Source organism: Falco rusticolus, chromosome 9 (assembly GCF_015220075.1).
Source record: "Falco rusticolus isolate bFalRus1 chromosome 9, bFalRus1.pri, whole genome shotgun sequence".
NCBI classification, from domain to species: Eukaryota; Metazoa; Chordata; class Aves; order Falconiformes; family Falconidae; genus Falco; species Falco rusticolus.
Genome location: NC_051195.1, coordinates 33,430,502 through 33,454,740, shown reverse-complemented (window position 1 = coordinate 33,454,740; position 24,239 = coordinate 33,430,502). Strand labels below are relative to the sequence as shown.

General features: G+C 44.7%; 1 protein-coding gene across 2 annotated transcripts in view; it reads right to left on the bottom strand.

Annotated features, from left to right (window-relative positions):
• RBM20 (RNA binding motif protein 20) overlaps nt 1-24,239 on the bottom strand; it is a 107,081-nt gene that overhangs the window by 26,481 nt on the left and 56,361 nt on the right. For both annotated transcript variants that reach the window (XM_037400671.1, XM_037400672.1), the window contains exon 2: nt 908-2,105. In XM_037400671.1, coding sequence (XP_037256568.1) covers nt 908-2,105 — 1,198 coding nt within the window. The remainder of the gene's footprint in view (nt 1-907; nt 2,106-24,239) is intronic.

Below are 24,239 nucleotides of genomic sequence, written 5' to 3'. Positions count from 1 at the left end.
CAGGCCACCATCAGCATGAAAACACATGCCTTTGTGGTTAGGTGCCAGTCCTGCGAGGCGATGGAAAAGATTGTGAGGACTTGTTGAGCAGGGCTCCCCAGGAGGCCAGAATAACCCCAGCCAGAGCCCACGAATGGCTGTGTGGCTCTGAAGGCCACGTAAGTGGCCTTCTTCAGACCTGACCTGTATAACATGACCTAGCACACAGGCTCTCTGGGCAACTGGGAAGCTGCTTCTCAAGGGTGGGGTTGGATTTGCAGCTCCCCTTGGCAGCATGAACAGAGAAGCGTGACCGTGGTCTGCACCACACGTGCTGAGCAGCTTCTTGCTTTCAGGACAAAGTTTCTGGGGACCCTGAGTTCTAAACTTTCCTTAGAGATTCTAGGAGGAGGAAGAGATTCCAACAGAGGAATTATTAAAATAGTTTTATCAAAATGCACTGTTTTGTTTAAGCAAACTGCTTCCACAAGGCTGTCACGGGAAGATGTTGGGATCAGAAATGCAAAGAGAAAGGGAGAGGGAGATGAAACTGCTGATGTGTGGTTACAATACTGGCTTGGAAAGCGGGGGATCGGCTTCAGGCTCCTCCTCCCCTCGCTTCGGGCCCATGAGATGAGCTGCGACCCCAGCTCAGACCTCACGTTTCTCACGCCAGCGCTGTAATCTCACCAACTTTCACAGCGAGATGCGGAACAAAACCAGATCTTGAAACCCCACTAATTGCCATGAAACAGATGGACGACACCCTACGCGAAACTATGGCCCTTTGTTTCCGCTTCTCTCGGGGCACCTCGGTGGCAATGGATGCTGGTAGCAAGGGGTGGCAGGAGCCGGCGGGCAGATCAATCGCCAGGCAGCCTGTTCAGGGGTCCAAACCGTGCCCTGGGGGCGCCTTAAAACCGCTCACCTTCAGATCGAAGATCTTCTTGTCACACAGGGTGCAGATGTGGGGGAAGTGGAGGGGGGCTGTGCTGCGGAGGTCGCCCAGCTGGTGCGGCGGCAGGGAGCGGGCGGGCAGGTCGGGCGCGCCGCCACTCCGCTCCTCTTTCTGCCTCATGCGAGGGCTGCTGAAGCTCTGCTTGCTGTGGTTGAGGCGGCCGAAGGCGGGGGGGGCAGCCGCGCTGAACTTTGTGTCAGGTGTCGGCTCTTCAGGGTTGTAGAGCTCGTTTCTTATTTCATACTGCTGCTGACTTGCTGACGACCACAGGCTGTCGCTGGGCACGAGGTCAGGCTTGTTTTGGCCGGGGAAATTAGGGATATTTTCCCACTGGTTGCTTGTACCGCTGCCATGCAAGACGGGGCCGGGATCTCCTTTCGGATGGGAGCCTGTGTGCGGGTCGCTGGGGAAGGCCCGCGGTGCCCCATGCTGTGCTGCCGCCACCGCCCCATAGGCCTCCTTGGGAAAGGCGCCCGCCGCCGCCTCGTGCTGCAGCGGGCCGGGAGCCCCGAAGTGACCCTCATAGCGCGGCCCTGATGCCGAGGAGGCTGCGTGGGCCCCGCTGCCGTGGAAGCCATGCTGGCTGGGCTGCTCCCCCTCCGAGGCGTACGTCTGAGGGGTGGCGGCAGCGGTGTTTTGCTTGTTGTACTCATAAAAGCCCCCCGCAGCAGCTGCAGCAGCGGAGGTGGAGGCACCCACCTTGTTAAGACCCACCACCACGGGTTGCTGACTGGAGCCGGAAGCCATGACGCCTCCGAAGGGACTCATGACGATGGCGTTGGGAGTCTGGGCCTGGACGGGCCCCAGGCTGCCCCCCGGCGTGGCTAAGGCTGGGCTCTGGCCAGGAAAGGCAATGCCGCCGGAGGGGAACCCAGTGCCGGCGATGCCAGGTCCCTGTGGTGGCCCCGTGCTGTGGCCCTGCGGGGTGTTCATCACAGTGGGGTGCCTCAGCTGGTTGAAGAGCGGCTGGGACATGGCGACTTTGGAAAGCACCTGGTTGAGGACGGTGGCAGCGGCCGGGTTGTTGGTGACGGCGGTCTGAGCCAACTTCAGCCTGTGGAGCGTGAGCTGCGCCTGGAGCTGCGCCAGCTGCAGGCTCGCCGGCGAGGGGAGCAGGGGGCTCGGGGTGCCGACGGAGAACGGACTCTTCTCCAGAAGCTTGGCAGCGCTGCAAAGGATCAGAATCTGGGTTAGCCAAATTCATCCAACATCTACCCGTGCTCACCTCCCGCTAAAGCCTGGCATGGGATATGCAGCTGCTTCCGGAGATTTAGCTTATCTAAACCCAGAGAATGCAAGGTGGTGATTGAGAACGTAGCCATAACATGTCATCTTCCCTTCCACATCTGCTGCTTTCAATCAAAAAGCTACTAGGGAGACAACTACACCAAAGGTCTCGCTTTAAAACCCCCATTGCACCCCTCATCAACGTCTGGATCAGGCCTCTTCAGCTCATTTTAAGTACCTATAGGACTCACACCTCTAATGCAGACCAGAAAGAGAGGTGACACAAACCCTCCCACACCATCGCCAAATCTACAAGTTTTCCTCTTTGCTGCATTTCTTGCAATCCCCAGCCTTTCTGTTGAGACTTCACCGCTCCTGACTGATTTTGCAACGTCACCATGACTCCCTTTTCCCAGAGAGCAAGGGGATGTGAAGAAAAGGGCATCAAATGGGACTGTAAAGCCAGCCCTATAGATACTTCACACCTAGCACATCTGGCTGAACAAAGCAAGATGAAATGCACCACGTGTTTTAATTGTTTACAGTTCTCGTTTAATTAACCTGCATGGCAGCCCGTTCTGTAACAAAGTATATCGTTTCCCTGTTGTACAGATGCAAATATAGAGGAGGGGAAAAAAAAGGGAATGACTTGCCAGAAGCTGGAGCAGCTACGAACAAAATGTCCCGAAGAGTTTTCACAGTTCATGGGAATGTAAGGCAAAATTTCTGCAGTGCCAGCTGGTGAAAATCAAGGTCTTTATACTTTCTAGAAATCAGAGGTGCATTAAGTGCTCTTCCTCAAGTCTTGTACATTAGATGGATAAATGATGACTAAATTGCCTGCCTGAATTCCAGAGTTGGGAAAATAGATTATATTTTCAGGCATATGGTGATTCCTGGCTTTGGAAGGCAGCTTTGGGACATCTCACCAGTTCACAGCACCACACAACACCACCACCAACCCTTCTTCCCCCCACCCCATCAAACCCTACAAACATAAACCAGAAAAAAAAAATCAAAATGGGTAAAGTCCAGCAAAGTTATAAGCAAGCAAAATGTCATAATGGAAAATACTAGGCAGCGCTAGCTTCCAGGCAGCTGCACCCATCCTGCTTCTACCAGCCCGCTGCTGTGCCCTTTCAGGGTGCCCTCTGCATCATCTGTGGCAAAGCCAGCCTGGTCCACATGTAGGTACACCGTCCCATGGCCACGCTCCCTTCTGTATGTCATGCTGCTTACGCTTGGATATCACCAGACATTTTCACACCCCTAGAAGAATAATGTTAGCCATCACTTTTTCCACCACCAGGAGCCTCTGCTCACAGACAGCAGAGCTACGCAGCACATTACAAATGGCTGTTCATTCTGAAAATGAGAGCAGAAAGCACTCGAATAACAGGGATGTGGTCCAAAGCTCAATTAATTTATATTGTAAAAATGTATTGAGTTTCAATTTAGGCCTTTCAAAGCAGCAGGAGCTATGCATCAACCGCCACACAACCCTCACTGTTAATAATTGGCCAATTTGCTAAACTGCATGGATGAAGTTGTAGTTAATGATAAATGTCTTGTCAGCATGCTACATTTGAAAACCACAAATTAGGAAAACATCTGCTTAAATCCAAAGTATGACTAAGAGAAAATGAATGGGTTTCATATTTAACGTTTAACTTCCACTAGCAACTGCAAGGCACATCTGTCTCCCAAAATACAAAACGCCGTTTGGATGAGTGCATCATTATGTAATGACAAGACTCCCTGCCAGCACAAGCTGACACCAGTGAGCTTCAGAGCTGAGGTGCCTTTTGTTTTCCTGTGTGGTTTCCATCGCTGACTCTCTGACTTGCACTCATAGCACACTTTGCTGTAAATTTGATTATGGATGAGAGTCAGGGTTCAAGTACAGTCAAAACAATATGGAAGCTGTCAGAAAACCCAGCCCGTGAGTCCTTGAGGACCCAGAAAAGCTACCGAGGAGCCCCGTGGGGTGCGAGGGGCTCAGCGAGCGGGGGATCCCGCACTGGCACGCATACTGTTGTCACTGCTGAGGAACATGGCAAAAACCTGTGCCCAGGCTGTATTGTGCCACCAGCATCTGCAGCATCCCAACTTATGATGTACTGTGTGGGACATGCTGCAGTCTTAACAACTGATTCATTTTATAGCTGGTTATACGTTCAGTACGCTAAGTAAGCTGTAAAACTCTTAAAAATTAAGAGTTTTATAGAGCGTGCAAGTAAGAACAGCCTGGTGGTCTTAAAATAAAAAGAAAAGCCAGCAGCCAGAATATGAAGCTTTCAGGCTCAGGAGCCACAGATTACTCCTGTTCCCAGCAGTCCCATTCCACCGTGCGGCAAGCCTACATGGCAGCATGCATATCCCAACAGCTGCAGCTGCTTCCCAACTCTGGTGGCTACCTGCTGGATGTGGGCACGGGCTCCCTCTCTCCAGTGAACCCACCTCACTTGACACTGCCACAAGCCCTGAAGCTCCCTCAGCCCCTCCCTGTTTTGACCAGCTTTGGAGCACTGTCTCTGAGAAGCCCCCAGCACATCAGTAGTGCCCTGCCAGAGCAACCCCCCGCTGGGCATGCCCGGGGCGCTTGCTGCTCCCTGGCTCTGCAGCAAGGGCAGCAGCGCCCTGCACAGCTGCATGGTGGGCTCCTCTGGCCATCTCAGGCCAACAGCTTTCAAGCCCTGCTGTGGAGCCAGGCAGCACCCTGCTCCCTGCACCTGCCAGCTCCATCCCTGGACCGCAAGTCAGCGGTGGGGTGGGCTGGGGGGCTGCAGGGAGCCTTACCTGCAGAAAAAACACGTAAGGAGAAGCTGCAGCCCCCAAGCCACTCACAAAGGGATGGAGTTAGTGAGAAGGGTCATTCCCACACACCAATAAGTTTGGGAATAGCCACAGCCTCCAAATCCATTTGCCTGTTAAGAATTTTCAGATTTCAGGGTGTTTCAGGTTGCAAGTTTTATCCTCCCACAGCAGAAACAGAATATTCTATCATCTAATCAAGGCAAAGAAGCAAGGGCATGTTCATGGGTCAGTGGGAAAAGCAAATACACAGATGGGAGGTTGGAAGAAGAGCTGTGTATAAAGCATCTTTTAGAGTGACACCCACATTTAAGGATTTCTGTTCTGTTATGAAATACAGGACGTAAGAGACACATGGGACCAGCATGCACAGCTTTGAAAGTTCCTTTCCCTCTTTCTGTTCTAGAACCATAATATTTATATCTTTGGTAACATCATTTTGAAAATAATCCTGCTACAGATTTACTAAACCATTGGAAACTGCACATGCAAAGTGAAGATAGCACTCTGCTAAGGCATTTTGTGGGGGCCACTGACCACTCGTACACATACACCTCCCACCCCATCTCATCCTCAGGTTATCAAAACACAGCCCCCATCTGCTCGTGGGGGGTCTCTGCCACAAGATGAGTCAAAGCAGCTGAATGAAGCTCTCATTCTCCATCAAGTGCCCAGGGAATTAGCCTGCGTCAGCCAAAGTTAGCTCTATCCTGTGCAAAACATTCCCAATTATAAGGTCAGTGATGTAAAAAGTAAACAGAAGTTGTCCTCTTTGTTTATTTATTTAATGTTAGTTGTACAGCAGGGCTATGCCAGCAATCTCTTTGTACAACCAGGAGAGCCAGAAATGGTCTTGCTTTACTAAAATAATGACAGGCAGGAGCACTGCCGTACAGTTTCCACAAAGAAATCCATAAACCAGGCAAGTTTTCACAGCTCTGGGAGGCAGGAGCTGAAGATGTGCGTCGACTACTGCAATACTCACAATGAGATTGCAAACACTGGCAAGCTATATTGCTAGAAATCAGTTCAGCCCATCTGTTACCCCTGTAATCTTTATTATGCTTTTAGCATCCAAGAACAGTGAGCAACACACAGTGGCAGAGGTGAAGTAATCTAGATGGCTGGATTATTTGAGTAATCCTGTCTACAAGAGCAATGAAAAGGCCGAACACAAAACACATCTATTAGAACAGACCGACAACCTAGAGCTTGATTTTCAAATGACAAAATTAAGGATTTTAAAGTGCTGCCCAGCACCTTTTAAAATTAAGAAATAACTAAAAAAAAGATCTGAACTAACAAAGTTATGACCTTAGCTGCAACTTTTTATTTAGGAAGTATTTATACTCACAAATCTTTGAAATGCTGCTTCCCTCCCCTGTGACACATTTGCCTTTACACGTAATCACATCTACTTGTCAAAATCTTTAAAAGATAAATTTTTAATCTTTTTTGTTCCAAAATGTGCACATTTTTTCCCAAGCTGTCTGTATTACTGTGTTGATTTCAGAATTAAAATGGCCAAAGATATTAAGATACCCAAGTATCCTAGATGTGACTACTCTGCGTTAGGATAGTATTAGACCTGAGACTGTATTTGCAGTAGTACACTGCTCTTTCATCCATTAGAGCTGTTTCTAAATCAGTTTTTCTAACAGTTAGAAAACTTTAAATTTTTAATTCAGAGCTCTTGAATACATCAAAGAGAACCATTTCCTAATTCTCCAAACACAAAATCAATTATAATCTGCTATGTGGAAGTGTGAACAGCCCTTCCCTGTAATGCATCATGTATTCAAAACACATGGGACTGCCTTCTCAAACTCCTCCAAAACAGTTGCCGCTGTACTAAAAGACAAATTTAAAAAGCCTTAAAAATAAACAAATTAATTGGTGTATGGATGGAGCTGGTAAGATATTTAGAGGTAAACCTAGTCTTCAAATAAAAATGCACCATTTGACAGTACTTCAGTGAGATTATGTTTGTATGTGACGACAGAATTCAGCTTCTTGAATTCAAGGGAACTGCAAAGCCACACTTCAAACACTGGTAGAAGTAAAGACAAAGTTCAGCAATCTCAATTATAGATATTCATTATTAGAATAATTTAAATTATATTTTATGCTATGCTATTTCGCTGACTCCATTAAGAATACAAAGTTTACGTTCATTTTTGCTTGCTGAATAAACTCAGCACTTTCATCAATAAAAAACTGGAGCGCTGGCTAAAAAATGGACACAGGAACTTTTTCCTAAACTCTAGACTGCATTTGGCTGATACTAAATGACTGTTTACTTTCTCTTTAGCTCCACAAGTACATAAGAAATATTTTCTTTGGCTTTTAGTAAAATTACTTTCTTGGTCAGAAAAGCTTGGAAAGTCTGCTGAATGGAGAAAACCCCTCCACCCTTATAATTTAAGCTCCAAAATCATCTGCCACCAAACTTTTTTTTTTGCTGAGTTCTAGTTAGAAATGACAAAAAAGAAGAGATCATGTTTCACAGTAAGTTCAGCTAATGATGGGGAGCACTAAAAACCTTAAGCTACTTTAATACATTTATAAGCTGCAAGTAAAACCCTTCTTATTCCAAATAACAGTTTTTAAAGCTCTCCATTATACTATTGAGGGAGTAAAATACAACATCAGCCAATATATACATGTTCTTTGCCAAGTGAGTTTTGCATATGTTTGACAATGCTAAACTCTATTATCTGGACAATCATCCAACCTAACAGCTGGAAGACGAAACGTAAAATGTTATCACAGAGCTGCTAAACTCAAGGTTTACAAAGCTAATAGGAGTTAAGTGCCTGCCTCCTACTGAGAGTCCTCTTTACTTATTTGAAACTTTCAGCCAAAATGTTCTCTGCATATAAACAAAGGCAGAGAAGTCGGGCAACTTCCACTGGGAAAGGGACACGATAAAGGGGCAAACACAGTCGCTGTGTCTTGGATAATGGTTGTCAGCACAAAAATAAAATGGGGAGCAATCTTAGGAGGATGGTTAGACCAGCTCCTGAGGTGAGATCAAGCTGAACTCAGCCAATCCTGATATATTTATTTAATCTGCTCTTAGGAACCTTCTTTGGTGGAGATTTCACAACCTCCAGGGACAACTGATTGTTCAACAACCCTCAGTCTTATAAAGCTCCTCTTAAAGCCTGTGGTGGCTCTCTGCTGACAGCACAAACCAGTCTCCCCATGCACACCAAGAAGGGCTTCTCTTACCTTCCTGCAAGCTGCTATCCAATCTTCTCTACAACCATCCCAGCTCCTTTCACTGCACGTTTTGTGCATTGCACTTGTTCATAACGCCCAGTGTGATTGCTTTGCTTCGTAACAGCACAGCCCCGCGGTCCCCTGTTACATCCAGCCCCTGTCCAGCCGAGAGGCGTTGGTTGGGAGTGTTCTCTGAAGCTCAGCTGGTCTGACTTCCCACACAGGAAAGGCTAGCTCAATCCTTTCTTCTTTGGACTGTCCAATGGATTTATCATATCACCATTTCATACTGTCCTCATCAATGCTGCATCCAGGTTACGTCAGGTCCGGTTTGCCAGGGTTACTCTGGATTCCCATTCTGCCTCCAGAGCAATCATAAATCCTCTCCTCCTGGCGCTAGCTGCAGATTTAATGGGTGCTTTGTTCACCCAAATCATCAACAAAAGTGCCAAATAGACTAAAGATTGTTCCCAAGAAGGGAATCGCGATGCACCTTTCCATTTTCTCCCCAAACACCAGTAATTCAAGGACAACTTACCAACCTTGCAGCTCTGCTTTGTGTGCTGAAAAGACCATGCTATTTCCTCCTTGGTGGTCCCTTCTGCTAAAAAAAAGCAGCTGTCCTATTTGCAGTTGCAAGATAAAAAGGGTGGATCATCTCTGGTGAGACTGATTTCTTATAAACAATTCTTGCTTTATAGTTCTGGGAGAGCTGTTTGGAATTGTTTAAAATCTGATCTGGTTTCATTACAGCAACATTTGCTTCTGTTTGATTTAGCCGCTTTCAAATGCTGAATCCAGTGCCATAGACAACAGCCTGCACTTATGGCGCAAGAACAACAAAACCAGGTACCACCGAAGTCCGCACTGGCCATCACGCTTCCTCACCCCGTTATTCAGTATATATTTTACCCTGGAAATATGTTTCTTATGTTGCGTGGAACTCCAGATTGTATACTGGGCTTGTTTCCTTCTGCTTTCCCCCATGCAACAATAAATATTTAATTAGGCAAAGTTCAACTCCTTTCAAGTAAGGGACACAGTCCTGCAAAAGTACCACCTAAAGCCAAGGTTGTAAGTAATTTCCAGAAGTTGGAAAAGTTATTGCTTTGTTTCATGACATTTAAATCTTGTTCTGTTTTGATGATATGCCACAGTATGTCAGGGATGTATCTGAGGATTATTGTGCGCATACAAACACTGGTCTATACTTTAAATTTCAATAGGCAGCCATACAAATTCCCTTAGCTATATTGTAACCATCTATCTGCAACTGCTTCCCAAGGAAATGTAACTCTTTGTTCACTGAAATTAAAGAATTTCAAAATTGTATTTTTAAAAAAATAAAAATACTTTAAATGTATGCTAAAAACTGTCAGAAACAGCTATAGCACCAGATCAGTGCCCTCCGTAACATGTCGCAAAGGTCTAAGTTAGTAGAGAAATGGCATCACAGATTTATGGAGCTTCCAGGGCATGCTGTGCCCGTCTGGCAGTGCCACGCTGCCCGTGCCTGCCTCCCCAGCACCCTTCCTGCAACAGCCCTTATCATCTAGGCTTCAAATACCCTTTACAGTGCAAAATACCCAGGCTGGACTATCCCTGCCAACCAGCATCCCAGCAGGGCTCCTGCAAGAAGGGGTGTTAGGGGTCCCCAGCCACCCTGACAGCCACGGACCGCATGCAGAGGACAGTGCCAGGGTGCTGTGCGGCCATGTCCCCAGCCCCCGTCTGCTCCTGCCCGGGCAGCGAACGGCACAGCCCTGGGGGCTTGCCTGGAGGCCGAGGGGCACAGGAGGCCTTTTGGGAGGGGAAAAGGAGAAGAAAAGGTGGTGTGGACAGTGATGCAAATCCATAGGGTGAGCAGGGAGGCCAGGACAGAGATTAGCGCTGGCAGAGCCAGGTAACCCCAGGGGAATGGGGCGAGCGACTCCAGCAAATGCACCCCTCCTTCAGGGACTGCGCCCGCTGCTGTGCCCCGTGCTTGCAGTACTGCTCCCAGCCTCCCCTCAAAAATAAAAGAAATCTGGGGAGAATAAAGCTTATTATAACTTAAGGGAAAAAAAAAAAAAAAGAAAATACAGCCTTTAAAAAAAAAACCAACAAAAATGCCCCCCAAGTCAGAAACCTTTCAAAGGCTTTCTACATGAGCACATAGACAAATGCCCAACTGAAGAATAATCCTTGGCATATAACACTTACTAGAAAAGATATTACAGTAATATCTCACCGCACCTTCTGCTGATGTGCTTTCTGCACGGTATTGTTAACCACTACAAAAATAATAAGTTTGAGCATATCAATATCTCACACAGCCTGGAGGCACAGCCTTTTTCATTTGTGTGTCAAAAGTAGGAAGCATAATGTGGTAGGCAGATAATTCCTCATTTGAATAAACCCTTTCTATTTCACAGTACTATAAGACAATAGAAAAGCCCTTTTACAAAGGTAATTCTTCAGTTTGTAGACAGGAAAATGACATGTAACTGTGGAAAGGGTAAAGTACTAAGAAGGATTTTTACTTCTAAGTAGCTTCATTTGTGCTCAAAGAAAGGATTGCCATTTGTGGAAAAAATGAAAAATATTAAACTCACCTTTTTTATCCTTTTATTCTTAAATATTAGTCCCAATGATATATTTGAAAAGTTTAATGAAAAAGCACATTAGTAAACTAAGTCCCTAGGAGAACACTAGCCAGCATTCATAATGGCAACGGCACGGGCTACAGAAATGGTGCGCAAACCTTGAGCTCTTCTGTTTGCACCCGAGGTCAGCCGAAAAGCGGCAGCTGGTGACTAAAAGTCACCTGGGAGCATAACAATAATTTCATAATTTATCTATTATCACCACTTCCTCTAAAAGCTGTTTAAATGCTACGTCTTACTAACCACCATAGCACAGGAGTGCACAAGAAAAAACACTGGAATACCTTCTATCTAAAGTGGCCAATATAATTTACTTTCTCTTTATGGCTACTATTCTAAAGTAGGCAACATAAAGTTATAAATTAAAAAACAAAACCACACCCAACAACACAGCTTCACTTATTTTTTTTAATCAGATTTCTGATTAGAAAACCAGAACTTCTGCTGATTTCCTAACATATATATTAGATAACTATATTCTTAAGCCTATTTTTCATTTTCCTTTTATGTATATTTTAAAAGCACATAAATGTTATAAATTCTGATTGTTTACATACCTACACGCATTACCGGTATACCTAAATTATACATGAATCTTACAAAGCCCAGATCTAATTCAGCTGTTAGTGAAGTGTGCTCCAAAGCCTTTCCTGATTTCACTGTAGCAAGAGCAATGCTTCTGTATCCTTTTTTGGTTATATTTAATTTAATCATAGAACATCAAAGAAGATTGCTCTCTTTTCATGATCTGTTTGAAATCAGCCTTTAATACTAGGTCATAATATTCATACTGTTACATGGAAGTAATACGCAGTGTATTTTAGCCTAGAAGCTTTCATTATCTATTTTGCAATGAATGTTGCTCACTTTTTTCTTTAATGCACCCCAATTTCTATGCTAAAGAAATTTTAATGTGAACCTTGCAAAATATATAGGAGGTTTTATTTATTTTTCTTATGTTAAAGTGCAACAGTTAGTATGAATCAGACCTGAGCGTGTTCCTTCTGGCTGAAAACAGCCTGTGCCAGAACTGCTGGAACTCTTTAGCTTTGAGAAGTTTAATTTATTGTCTTGAATAATAAACTGCCATTCAATCAACCTTGTGAAACAAAACATAAAACAGGCCGGTGCTTAAATCTTGAACAGGGACCAAAAGAGTTTTTCCACAAAGGAAATAAAATCTGGAGAGGCATTTTATATTAAATAACGCCAATTATTTTGCTCTACCTTTTTGTCTGCCTTCAGTATTAATTAGGAGTAATTGACAGTGAATATGCTCCAAGCTCTGCATGGTAAAATTGATTAGTACACTAAGATGGAAAATAAGAATCAGTTTTTGATGAAAAATATTGGGTTTCAGAGCACTGCATGTGGCAGCTGTGAAGAAGGAAAAAGTGTGAAGATGTTAACCTGTCCACAACGCTCAGCTGGGCATTTGCCCAGTCCTGCTGACAAAACTGTCAATGCAGGCGGCCGGCCACTACGCTTTGGTTAAGCAGTGCGTTATTTCCTCTTAATTTTTACTTGCTGGTTTTGTCTGTTTTTACTGTACTGCACATGCTCTGCTCAGTAACTATAGTCTAGATGTCTAAGTAGTTTATACAACTAAGGACAAATAGGTTTTAATTCATTCTGCTGTTTGGCATAGTAGGTGTTACACCTTGTGTAACTGGTGTATCTTTCAATGTCAGAATGTTCTGGGACTCAGATTCAGTTTTCTGCATGAAAAGATGTCTAAGCAAGTTGTGACCACTATTGGTTGGTTCGGGTTTTTTTTTTTTAAAAATGTAATTATTTTCTTTCAATTTTTTTTTTATTTCCCAGGCTTTACTTCTAAAATTAAAAAGCTGTCTTGAGCTATAAAGTATCAGTTATTCAAAAAAATTCCCAAACACCCAAACCACCCCCACACACCCCCCCACAAGCCCCCATTAATAATGTTGCTCTGATTCTTTCTCTTTTTTTATTCCAAGGAACTCTATTCACAGTCTAATGACAGCATTTCCAGATTCAACTGTCTTTGAAATATTTTGGTATTTTACCTTCTTTCACATTCTGCAAATAATTCTTTGCCCACTGGCTGTAAACAACATTAATCTAATTCTGCTTTGTGTCTACTCACAAAGACTATGAGGCTTATTACAGGGTGGTTAACCATGGCAAATCAATAGGATACAATTTGGCGTGGAATGTCTTTTAAAGTATAAGAGCCCTGGTATTACGAAAAGCTAAGCGCGCTAAGAAGCTACTGCACAAACCAGATCGTATCGTTAACTTGAAATCCCAGTTAGCTGTTACCGCCAGAGCTGCACACGCCTGCCTTTTCCCTTCGCTACGGAAAGAGCTGTGCTTTACAGATCACTAAGGTACTCCGCTTGGCAGATTAGCGTCCCTCCTTGCTGGAGACAAGGGAGACAAGAGTTTCGGCGCGGCAGTGGGAGGACGCGGGTGACACGACATGATCTTACCTTCTTGCAACATATAGGGCTGCTGGGAGCAACCAGCCGGTGCGGAGGAAGCGCGGCCAGGAGCCGATGTCAGCGTTGTGCACATGCCTCCTGGTAACATCCCACTGACATTCTACCTGCTTTCTGTGCCCTGACTATTTACAAGCTTCCTTCCAGAAAGTCACAACCTTAGGAATGAAAAAAAAAAAACCAACCCACCCCAAATGGAGGACTGGAAGGCGGGTCACGTGGCTGCCAGGAGCCGGTCTTGTTGCATTACACGCAGCGAGTGTGGATGGCAAACAATATCGGTTGATGTTTATGCCATATGTTCTCGGTCTCTTCATGTATCGGCACCAAAATCCTGTTTCTGCACAGGGTAATGCCATGGGGTCCTACCAGGGAGAGGGTCACAGATTAATGAGGCAAACTGTGGCAAAAACACGGCACGCTAACGAAGACTGAGAGGGACTGACTTTTACAAAGCATATCCTCGCTCTGGGAGGCAACAAACATTACCCAGCTAAAGTTTTAACCGTTTCTTAAAACATGCACTCAAATATGTTGTGGTTTAGCCCCTGAGCAATTTGTCCATGTTCAGATTTCTCCTAAGGACAGTTGAGGTTTTGAGGAAAGACACTGTTGTTATTTGGGTTAATATTATTGCTCAGGTCAGCTATCTGCCTGCTCAGAAACAGTCAAGAGAAAGGAAATTCATTATTCAGCGCTAACCCATGTCCCAAATGGAAACGAGCGCTGACCTGCCCCCCAGGCTGTGCTGGGACTCCAAAGCAAGGGCAAGAGCAAAAGTAAACCCTTCCCATCCTTAACGCAGTATTTGATGACTTATCTCAGCAGGTCTCTTCACGTGTCTGATCCGTCCTTGTTAAACCAAAGCTTTTCAAGAACAAGTTTTGTACCTTTCTAAATGAAAATATTCTATGCTTTACATCTGGGTGGCAAAATTATGATCTTTCCTATATTTCACATTATTCAAAAATTAACATAGACATAAAAAATGCTATTTCCCAGTCCCTGCTTCTAACATACCATAGTGTATACGTCAAGTAAGAAATAAACGAGCTGTTATCCTGTGTCCAAAGATCAAAATAAGCCAAATATTCCTATTTGTGCCTAGGGTACATTAGCCCCTTCAGCCCATCAGACCACTCTCCTTACAGCTGTTTAGCTGGCCACTCCACTAACCACCTGGGATACAGTACGCGCTTGATAAACTTTCTTTTTGCAGTTAATAGCAGCAGTCTGGAAACGCCTGTATGTGACATGATCCTTTTATGGAGGATGCCGCTTCCAAAATTACTTTGCAGTAAGGGAAGCGACAAACTAAATCAGCCTGTGAATATGTACCTCTTACCTTTTAAAAAAATACATTATAATTCTGCGATACTTCACACTTGCTCAAAGTGGAGCCCAGAGGGGTCTCCATCCATGTTTTCTAATTTCTTTCTCGTCTTCTTTCTTCCTTCCTGTGCCATGTCAGAGCTCCCTCCCCACCTCTCCAAAGCAGAAAACTACTGTTGAAGTTTCTGGCTTTTCTCCAAATAAAAAAGCCCTATCTTTAGGAGATGGCTAAGACTGTGACTGAAAGGGGAAAGGCACCCAACAGGTGTTCCCTCACACATGCAACTCCCATCAGGAAACAGCGGAAAATTCAGGGGAAGGAGAAGGAATTAGTAAAACCTACGGGGCTTTTCTGCCGCCTGTCGCATCTCCCCCCTGCACAGGCGCCCTCACGCTCTCCTCTGCATCTGCATTGCATTAACCAGGACGAAGAAACACAAACCAACTTTCACTCGAATCTGAACTCTCCATTTCACGTCACCCTCAGGACAATCACGTGAAACACATATGGCAAGTTCAGCCTGGGAACCGCGTCGGGACCTTTCCGGCCAGGAGCAGAGCTAATCCTCACCGCTGCCCGCATATGGCTTGTGACTGAGCGCTGCAGGTTCCTCCCTGTTTGCAGCTGCCGGCCCCTCGGCACGGGCAGGGCTGGCCAACTGGACTGTGTCAGCAGATGGACTTGCATTTTTTCCACCGAGTCAGAGCAGGCCAACAACGAAGGAAAGCAAGGCAAGTAACACATGCGATTTGATTTCAGAAAATGCTACCTAACACGCAGGCTGTACGCTCCCTGGTCTCTCTAGAGAGGAAAAAGATTCACTCGCTCAGCTCTACCGTTTTCCCTAACCGGCATTTTCATCTGTCGTCAGATACTCATGTTTCGCTTCACACCCAGAGAAAGAAATTGCCCCAAAACAACAGCGTTCCAGGCAATCTGGCAAGTCTCATCCCTGTGGTGTGTCCTTGCCTCATCTATCTGCTGAGATGGGGAAAAAAGAAAGAAAAAAGAAAGAAAGAAGGAAGAGAAAAAACCCACCAGACAGACACAAGCAGCTACTCCTTTCCCTGTCTCCCTCCCTCTGAGGAAAGACCTGCCGGTCAGAATAAGTCAGTTAACATTTGCTATGATGCACCTTTCCAGTCTTTTTGCTACCTTAATTAAAAGTGATTAAAATACACGTTACTTTTGAAAGTGAATACACTTCAGAGAGAAACAGTGAAGCCTCTCAGCTGGTTAAATTTCAGATTTCATTGTTTTCAGATAGGAACAATGTGCTAGTCTCAATACCCACCTTGCAGGCACATGCGAGGTCTCCCAACTGCCTGACACCTTCGCTAAGGTAATATGATGCTTCCAGGGGCTGGTAAGACTAGAAAGGCTCATTGGAAGTCTCTGGGTATTAGTGGAGGTAAGGAAAAAAAAATAAAAATCATTCAGACCACTTGTATCACACACACAAAAAAAGCAAAGAAAGTAATGCAGCTGAGAGCAAATTTTAACTGAGCAGTTGGCACACGTGGAGAGAAATCGAGTCAAAGGCAGTAATATACCCGATGAGGAGCTGGAAGTCCTGCTTTTCAGGAAATTTTGCTCTCTGACACTCTACTTGGGGGTTGTTTAGGCATGGCTTTCTAATTGAGAGGTCAACCTTTTCACAGATGTTGCCTAGCATAATCTCTGGACTCTGATATCTCTTAACACATTTAAAAATATATTTTTATTACAGCAAGCCCCAAGAAAACAAACCAGATTCTGTCCCTGTCTCTGGGGCTTCTGGATCACAGTATGCTGTTACAAAAAACACCAGTACATCATCTCAAAAACATCCTGAGAAGTCAGACGCATCAATGCAAGTCAAGCAGGGATGTGACAGATCAATTTGAATATTTAAACAGCAGAATTAAAAAAAGAATGGACAGAGATCTCCAGATATGGGAGCATCCCCACTTAGAGAAGATTATCAGATAAATGACATATCCTGGTGGCTGGATGAAACATGAGCCTGAAAATCTCCTGGCATAAACCACCATCTTCAGCGTGGGGATTGGAAGAAGCTTATCTCCATATTCCACAAAAATGAGCTTTATAGTCATGCTTTCTATAATACCCTAAAACACGAGACACTGGCAGACAGATAGACTTGTGGTTGGATCTACTGTAAGAACTGATGTAACAATCTAAGTTCTTTAAAAGAAGTTTGCTACATCCATCTCAACTTTTATAATGACATATGCAATAAAACAGAAGTGTTCTTCCCTCAAGAAAGAAGAGATAAAGAAGCTGTCATCACAGTTCATGCAGAAAACTTCACATGTATTTTTTCTGATTTTATTTGCAGCCAGTCACTCCTCCTGAACTCTCATCCTGCTCTGTATAGTAATATTCAAACAAATGATTAAAAAAAATCCAGCTACAATTCTTTTTGCAGCCACTATTACAGCCTGATTTTGCCAGGACAGCAAACCAGCTTCCTTACTGGGACTGGAATCAGTCAACTTCATCTACAGCTTCTTTATGACAGACAGGAGAAGTAAATATCTGTCTTACATGTCTGTATCTCAACTAATAAACAGAAATACTCCACAGAACTGTGATTCCAAAATTTTTGGGTGTCTACACATTGACATTTTTGGAGGACCACTAGCCAACTCATTCAAAGTTCATAAGTACTTTTTAGCGTAACAGCAAGAAACAGTGACAAACCTTACCATAGTCTTCCAGGATTATGGGTGCAGCTGCTGTTAGATAGTAAAACAGGCCTGTATCAGCATTTCTAACTTTTTTCTTAGTTGCTGAAGCGTCTGTAGAGAGTAAAGCTTCAGAGACTGGCAGCATCCAACCCAACTGCTGGTATAAACTATCCAGACTACAGCATAGCGCTGCTGCCAGGGTCAGGGTCCTCCTGCTCCCTGGCATCAAACCTGCTGGGAATAAGCTGTAAAATCTGGTTTTTGGGAGGGTCAAAGCACTCTCCGAGTACCACGGGATGAGATATCTGATACACCTACAGTCAGACTTGATCATTTAATGGTCCTTTCAAGCCCACAAAACCTCTGCTGAGCTGGGATGAGAAGCAAGCCAACCTCCGAATGCCCAGAAGGAAGCGTGCAGGATTTGCTCGTGTGTCCACCGTCCACGCTTGTTCTATAGCTAGTTCAACTACTGCACAAAATCAAATGCTTTAACACAAGTATTTTAGCTCCATAGAAAATACAATTTAGAGAAAATAGTTCAATTTTAAACAGGACCAGTAAGTCCCCAGTTGCCTATGTGTGCACCGTGGGCTGAAGACCTTTCACTGCTGCCTGCACTAGTGCCAGCTGGTTCCCATCTACAGGCAGAGGACAGTTACCTGCTTTAATGGTATTTTTCCTATTTTCTGTCATTTCTACTGGGTTTTGTATTTTCGTCCATAGTGAACGCAGTGGTTCATTATCACACAGGGAAACAATCTGGTGGATGGGACAGCAGCTGAAGATAGTGTAAGCGTTAAGCACAATTATAAAGAGACCTTGAGCAGTTTCCATAGGTGTCTTGTTTTTGAATTACCTGATTGGATTACCTGAAATCCTCCAGCACAACAGATCAGTCTTGAAGTCTCTCTCATCAGATTTAGTAAGTCTTCAGTTGGGTCTTCTGGCTGTAATCTGGCCTGTGGCCTCTGTGTCAGTAATACTTTCAGATGCTTTTACCCCTGATTTGACTATTGAAGGCAAAGCCTCCATTCACCATTGCAGTTTGGAAGAAAATGATACACACAACAAACTCTGCTGCCCACTCCAGCATTAGCATATGGGTAACTTAAAGAGGGCTACCTAGATGTCGTTGAGTAATTGATGTCCCTCAGTAATGAAGCATTTAGTTGGGTTTTGTCTCATTTGGCCATACATCCAGAAAAGAAGGACTGGTCAAGTAGGCTTTCACCAATACAGGCTGGCATTTATGGCAAGGCTTCTTGCCCTGCTCGGCTATTTTCACCTAATACAATGCACAGATTTTGTATGAATTAAAAGTATTGCAGAGCTACCATTAACCTGCAGCCCACTAAAGATGCATTAATTTTCTCCTCTAGGAATGAGTGTTGCTCAATACGCGGGGCTCCCACAGCCCAGCTCATCAGTAGCTTTGTTGGGAGTGTGCAGAGGTATGTAAAAAAGCACTTTCCCTGTCCTGTATGTCAGCCTTGGGGGGTGTGATGGAGACAGCCAGTCCCGAGTGCCATCTGCCCTGCTACATGTGAGCGTCACACTCTGCTGCCCCTTGGCATGCCTGGCTGGATTAGCCAATGTCAACAAGAAAGTTCCAACCTTCCCTTTATGGGCACATACGGGGCGTCCAACTCCGCGTGCACCACCGGGGAGGGACGGGACAGACACAGCACACGCTCGAGGCCTTGGGAAGCAATGTCAATCAATTTCTGACTCTTGAAACAGGATCAGAGGCCCTGGGAACAGAGCCAGCGCCTTCCTCTGGGGCACAGTCAGACACGCTGAGCAGATTTTGTCCTGAATAGAAGCTTCCCAATAGCAAGGCGTAAGACAGCCCAGCGTTTCGGTGCTGCCAGCCTTTCTGGTTCCTCATCTCTCATTCTCTCTAGGGTTTGCACAGCTGGCATGATGAGTACAGTGGCACCTGAGCATCCAAAAGTGATGCTGAGGAGGAAAGGCTCAATGATCTGCCCAGTTTGGAGCATCTCCAGGTTCTGTACGTGGTACATTTATCACCAGCACCATGAAGGCGGGAGACAGTAGGGAACAAACCCAGATTGTATCGCGTGTCTCCCCTGTCCATCACGTGCTATATTTGCTCTGGAGAAGGCTGCCGGCATGAAGCACAAGCCAGTCCTCTTGGCCTCCTGATCTCCAAGGAGGGAGGACAAGCACCATCAGGTCTATAAACAGATCATGCAGTGGAGAGGATAGACGTGTTTAAAATTAAGCTAAAGGCAGGCGCAAAGCTGCTCAAAGGTGGTAAATCTGGGGGCTGAGCAGAACATGAAAATGTCAACAAGAATGCAAGCAGCGTGGTTAGTTAGAATATATGTTCTTCCATCTGATACATACACCTTAAGAAAAGAAAGATACTTTTTTCACATAAAGCAGCTGAATGTCAATGTGAAATGTTGCATGAAAATCACAGGAATATGCCTGAGATTTAAATATCAATACTAAAAAATAGGATGAGCCATTTTAATAACATCTCCACACCGCTGCTCCCCAGGAAAACATGCTGATACTGGGCTGGGAAATCTGAGGAGCAGCTCATGTGATGCAGACTTCTGACATTCCCCGAGACGTGACTAAGCTTAAACAAGTGGCATTATCTGGTGCATTTGAAAGCAAGATGTGAACAACATGATAGTGGGGCTTTTTTTGGCACCACACAAAATGTTCCTGTTTGGATGGGGTTTGTGAAGTGAAGGATATTACGAACAAGTTAAAATTTGCCTGTAGCTTTCATGGTCTTGCCAGCCTGAACTTAGCTGTGAGTTAACAACGTGAACGTAAAGAGCAGTAGTTCTGTGAAAATGCCTATAATCGCGCTGACACCATATACCACGACAAAAATAACTATGAATCCTATTACAGAAAACACAACCTTAGCTCGAAATAGAGCCTAAAGTGGGCACTCTTAGTGAGTTTTGCAAGTTTTACATCACTACAAATACATTGATATTTAAAGTCTTCTGCTTCCAAATGTAGAATTAAATAGTGGGTCATCACAAATACTATTTTCCAATTGTGAAGCCGAACACATAACTGAGTTTTGTATTAACTAAAAAGTGAATAAAAGGAAAATTAAAATAAACATGCGATGTGAAGCCCAGATGCTGTTCCCACAATGTGTGTGCCCAGCTCAGGAACACCAAGCTCAAACAGCACCTAAGCTCCTGTGCAAGCACGCCCTATAGGCGCACAGCGCACCGCCCAGAGCTCCTCCTGCACAGCAGTTTCTCTTACCCTTAGCACGGGATTAATTTTGGTCTACATTCATAGGGACTTCAGAAGAAAAACTTAAAAAACTAAACCCAAAGAATTTTTGACATTACAAATTAAAACTTTCCCTCCTAAGGAAATTAAAGCAAAAAGGTCACCACCCTGATTAAAAACAGGCCAGGTCTGAGCTCTGGGCATCAGGGTAACTCCTTTAACAACAACAATATCGTGACACCAGCTGACTCTTTATCGCCAAGTCCTTAAAACCTCACCTGTCTCAGCAGCAATTGCAGAGGTAGTAACTACCTTCCTAAATGTGATACAATCAGAAAGTTCATTATTTTCTTACTGGTGGGGTTTTGTTTGGTTTCGGGGCTTTTTGGCATTTCACTGTATTTCGACCATAAAATCAGAGGGAGCCCTCTCAATTTGTGGTTGAACTTATGCAGAGAAAAGAACTTCAGGTTCAAAAGCCTTACCTGCAACTACAAACCTGTTGTAACGCATTGTATCTTCTCATTAGTTATAGATGTTATTTAAAAGATTTTCAAAACATATATCGTGTGAAGTTAAACACAGCCTTTACAAATACAAACCAATGCATTTTTTCCATTTAAAGAAACTTGTCATTCGTAATCTTTCCTATCTAGACTTTTGCATTTAGCTCAGCAACTACTTGAGATGCTCACTGGCTGATACTGCCACCCAATGGTTTTTTAGTCATTAACAGCTTAAGAAAAAATAAATAATGAAAGCAGATGAAATGTGGAAACACCTCTACTTCTGCTATGGGAACAGAAAGTACCTGTGTAGGCAACTTCCACATAAGATAGCTTATGAAAAATTATATAAAATACACGTTAAAAATACTCATTTGACGAAGGGGGAAATGGAACAAGTTCTCAGAATTTCAGATGAAGATTCATACCAGCAATAAACACAGGTGAGCGATTCCAGTCAGATGGATACCATCTCCTGCACTCAGTACTCAGCCAGGCACTCCTGAAGATGTTCCCCAACTGCAGAAGAAGGGATCAAAAGCCACTTTCTCCTTCCCCTTGCACCCCAGTCCCTGATCAGTAACAGGAGCTGCCTCCAGGCAATTTTTTCCCCAGACATTTAAGAACCAACCCAGACCTTCAGAGGGGGAAACTCAGCGCCCAGTTTACACAGCAAGAAAATACTTATTCCCAGGTACCGTGACAGGCGCTGGGTATCGGATGGGGGGAGCTGTGTGGATAGTACCTCCCAAAAACTCTGCAGGCAGCCGTAAGCCCGGCTACACTTTAGCCCTACCTGACGTAAGGCAAACACCGACTGGCCCTCAAGAGTTTTTAATTCAGCGGAGAGAGAGATGGATCCAACAAGTTATCCTGTGACCTTTGAATATGTATCTATGTAGATAAAGCAAAAAGGCCCTCAAGAAGAGAGGCAAAAGGAATTAAAAGGCCAAGACTGAGGAGAGAAACAGAAAAATCTAGCTCCATTCCTGCACTCAAGTTCACGCGTGACTTCTTTGCCCGGGGTGGAGGGGACTCCACGATGGAGAAAGCGCTGTAAAGCTTCTTGTGAGGAAGAAGCTGGGGGGTTGTAGTCGCCAGCCTGGCGCACGCCTTGGGTTTGCCTGTACGTAACTGGGGGTCTCCCTGTTTCCCTTTCCAGTCCCAAGCAGTCCTAAAAATGTCTCGCCATCTTAGGCCGTGACATCCTGAGCACATCCATTGGCCCCATTCCCCTCACGCCCAGGGAGGGCCATACGGCTGCACGACAGCCCTCACCAAGACAAATCCCAACCAAACCCCAGCCTTGAACTGCTCCTCACTCAGGGCCAAACACCAGCGCCCATCAGCCACGTGGGACCAAATCCAGTGAGTTATAGTGAAACCTGTAGGGAGCAGGACTGCCACAAGAGAAACGGGTGATTATGTTTTTTTCTGAAAGGCCAAAAAAGGGCTACCTGCAGCAGAAACATGATACTGCATCATTATACAAGCTATATAAGGTCTCAATGATTTTACTTTAATGTAATAATTTAATTCACGAATTACTATCCAGTAACCAATTCTTTTTGTCATTTTGTTGTTAGCAAACAACCCTGACACTGCTGTATTTTCTCACTCTACATACGGGTATGATGAAAAACTTTCTCATCTGCATTTTCTGTGTCAGAAGCAGTAGTAAAATAATTCCCTTCAATATAGCAGCAAGTTATTTTCCACACGCAAATTATAAGTAGTAAAAAAATTCCTTTACGGAAAAAAATTTGTAAGTACTTTATTCTGTATTCACAGCAGTTTCAGACATCCACAAGGAAAACACTGGGATAACGGAGGGAGCACGAGGGCTACAACTGGTCTTATTGCTGTGCGGATGTGCAAGGCATCCTTCTCCCCAGACTGGTACCCGGTGAGTGAAGGTGGAACAGCCACTAGATGGGGATGTCTGGCTCGGAATGTAGGAAACCCGAGAGGCGCCCCAGTCACCCTCTGCCATACAGCCTTTTCAGAGTATTCGAAAGGAGGGAAAGAGGAAAAAGAGGAAAGAGCCCATGCGCTTGCCTTCTCCTTGTCTTTCTCTGGATTGAGTAAAAGACCAAGGAATTGATTCATATTGTGCAAGGGACAGATAAACAGTATGAGAGAAATATGTAGGCAGAATAATGGTATCAGGTCAATGTGCATATTCCCAAACTGACCTGAAAATAGTTTCAACAAATATCCAGACAAGACCAAACTGCTGGTGCATTCCCCCTGACCTCCTGGCAGGTTCTCACACTTCAGACCATCTCTCTTCTCTGACAAGGTATCTTTCGTGGCTTCTCCTGCTCTTGGTCCTCCTCTTGCCTGCTTGTCCTCTTTTCCACGCTGCTAACCTTCTGGGTCCTCTCCTCCCTCCTCCCGCATCTGGTGGTCAAATTTTGCTGCTTCTCTATCCATGTCTTTTTACTTTCAGGTTACAAATAGAACTTCAACATGCATCTCAATCGTCAACTAATGGGACACCCACCCCTTCGTAACGTTTGCATGACCCCCGTCCCTCCAACCCATGGCAGAGCTCCTGCCCAAATGTTCCCCCTCTTCAAATGGTTCTGTAGGTCCAGGAGCATGAAGCCCATGTTGTCACTCCTCACCTTCAAACTCTTCACAGCACTGGCAATGCTCTTTTCCCTCCCGCTTTATCAGCTTTGGGGCCCACTTGCTCACTTGTGCCTCTTCCTCCTCATGAGTGCAATGCCCTCTGCACTGAAATCTAAGGCCTCTTTTCCCTCCATCCTCAAATCTCTTCTTGTAATATTTCTCTTCTCCCCAGTGCCTGAAAGCAACTGCCCAAATAATCATAAAGAAGTAGGCAGTGGGGAACTACTCAGAGATACTTAAAATATTCTATATGTCATTTAAAAATTCTAGTATATGTCAAGAGAAGGATGCACACCGAAGTCAGACTTCTGTGTGCTCTTTGCATTTCATTGGTCGCAGCTTGTAATTGCAAAAGAATGTGATTACGCTTTCCCATAGATGTAGACAACCATACGTAGGAACAATACATATCTACACATAATTACTTTCTTTGAAAAAGCACATGACAAGTTCACAACAACTTTTCGTACGATTAAGACCAAACCCACAGAAGACACCTGGGGAA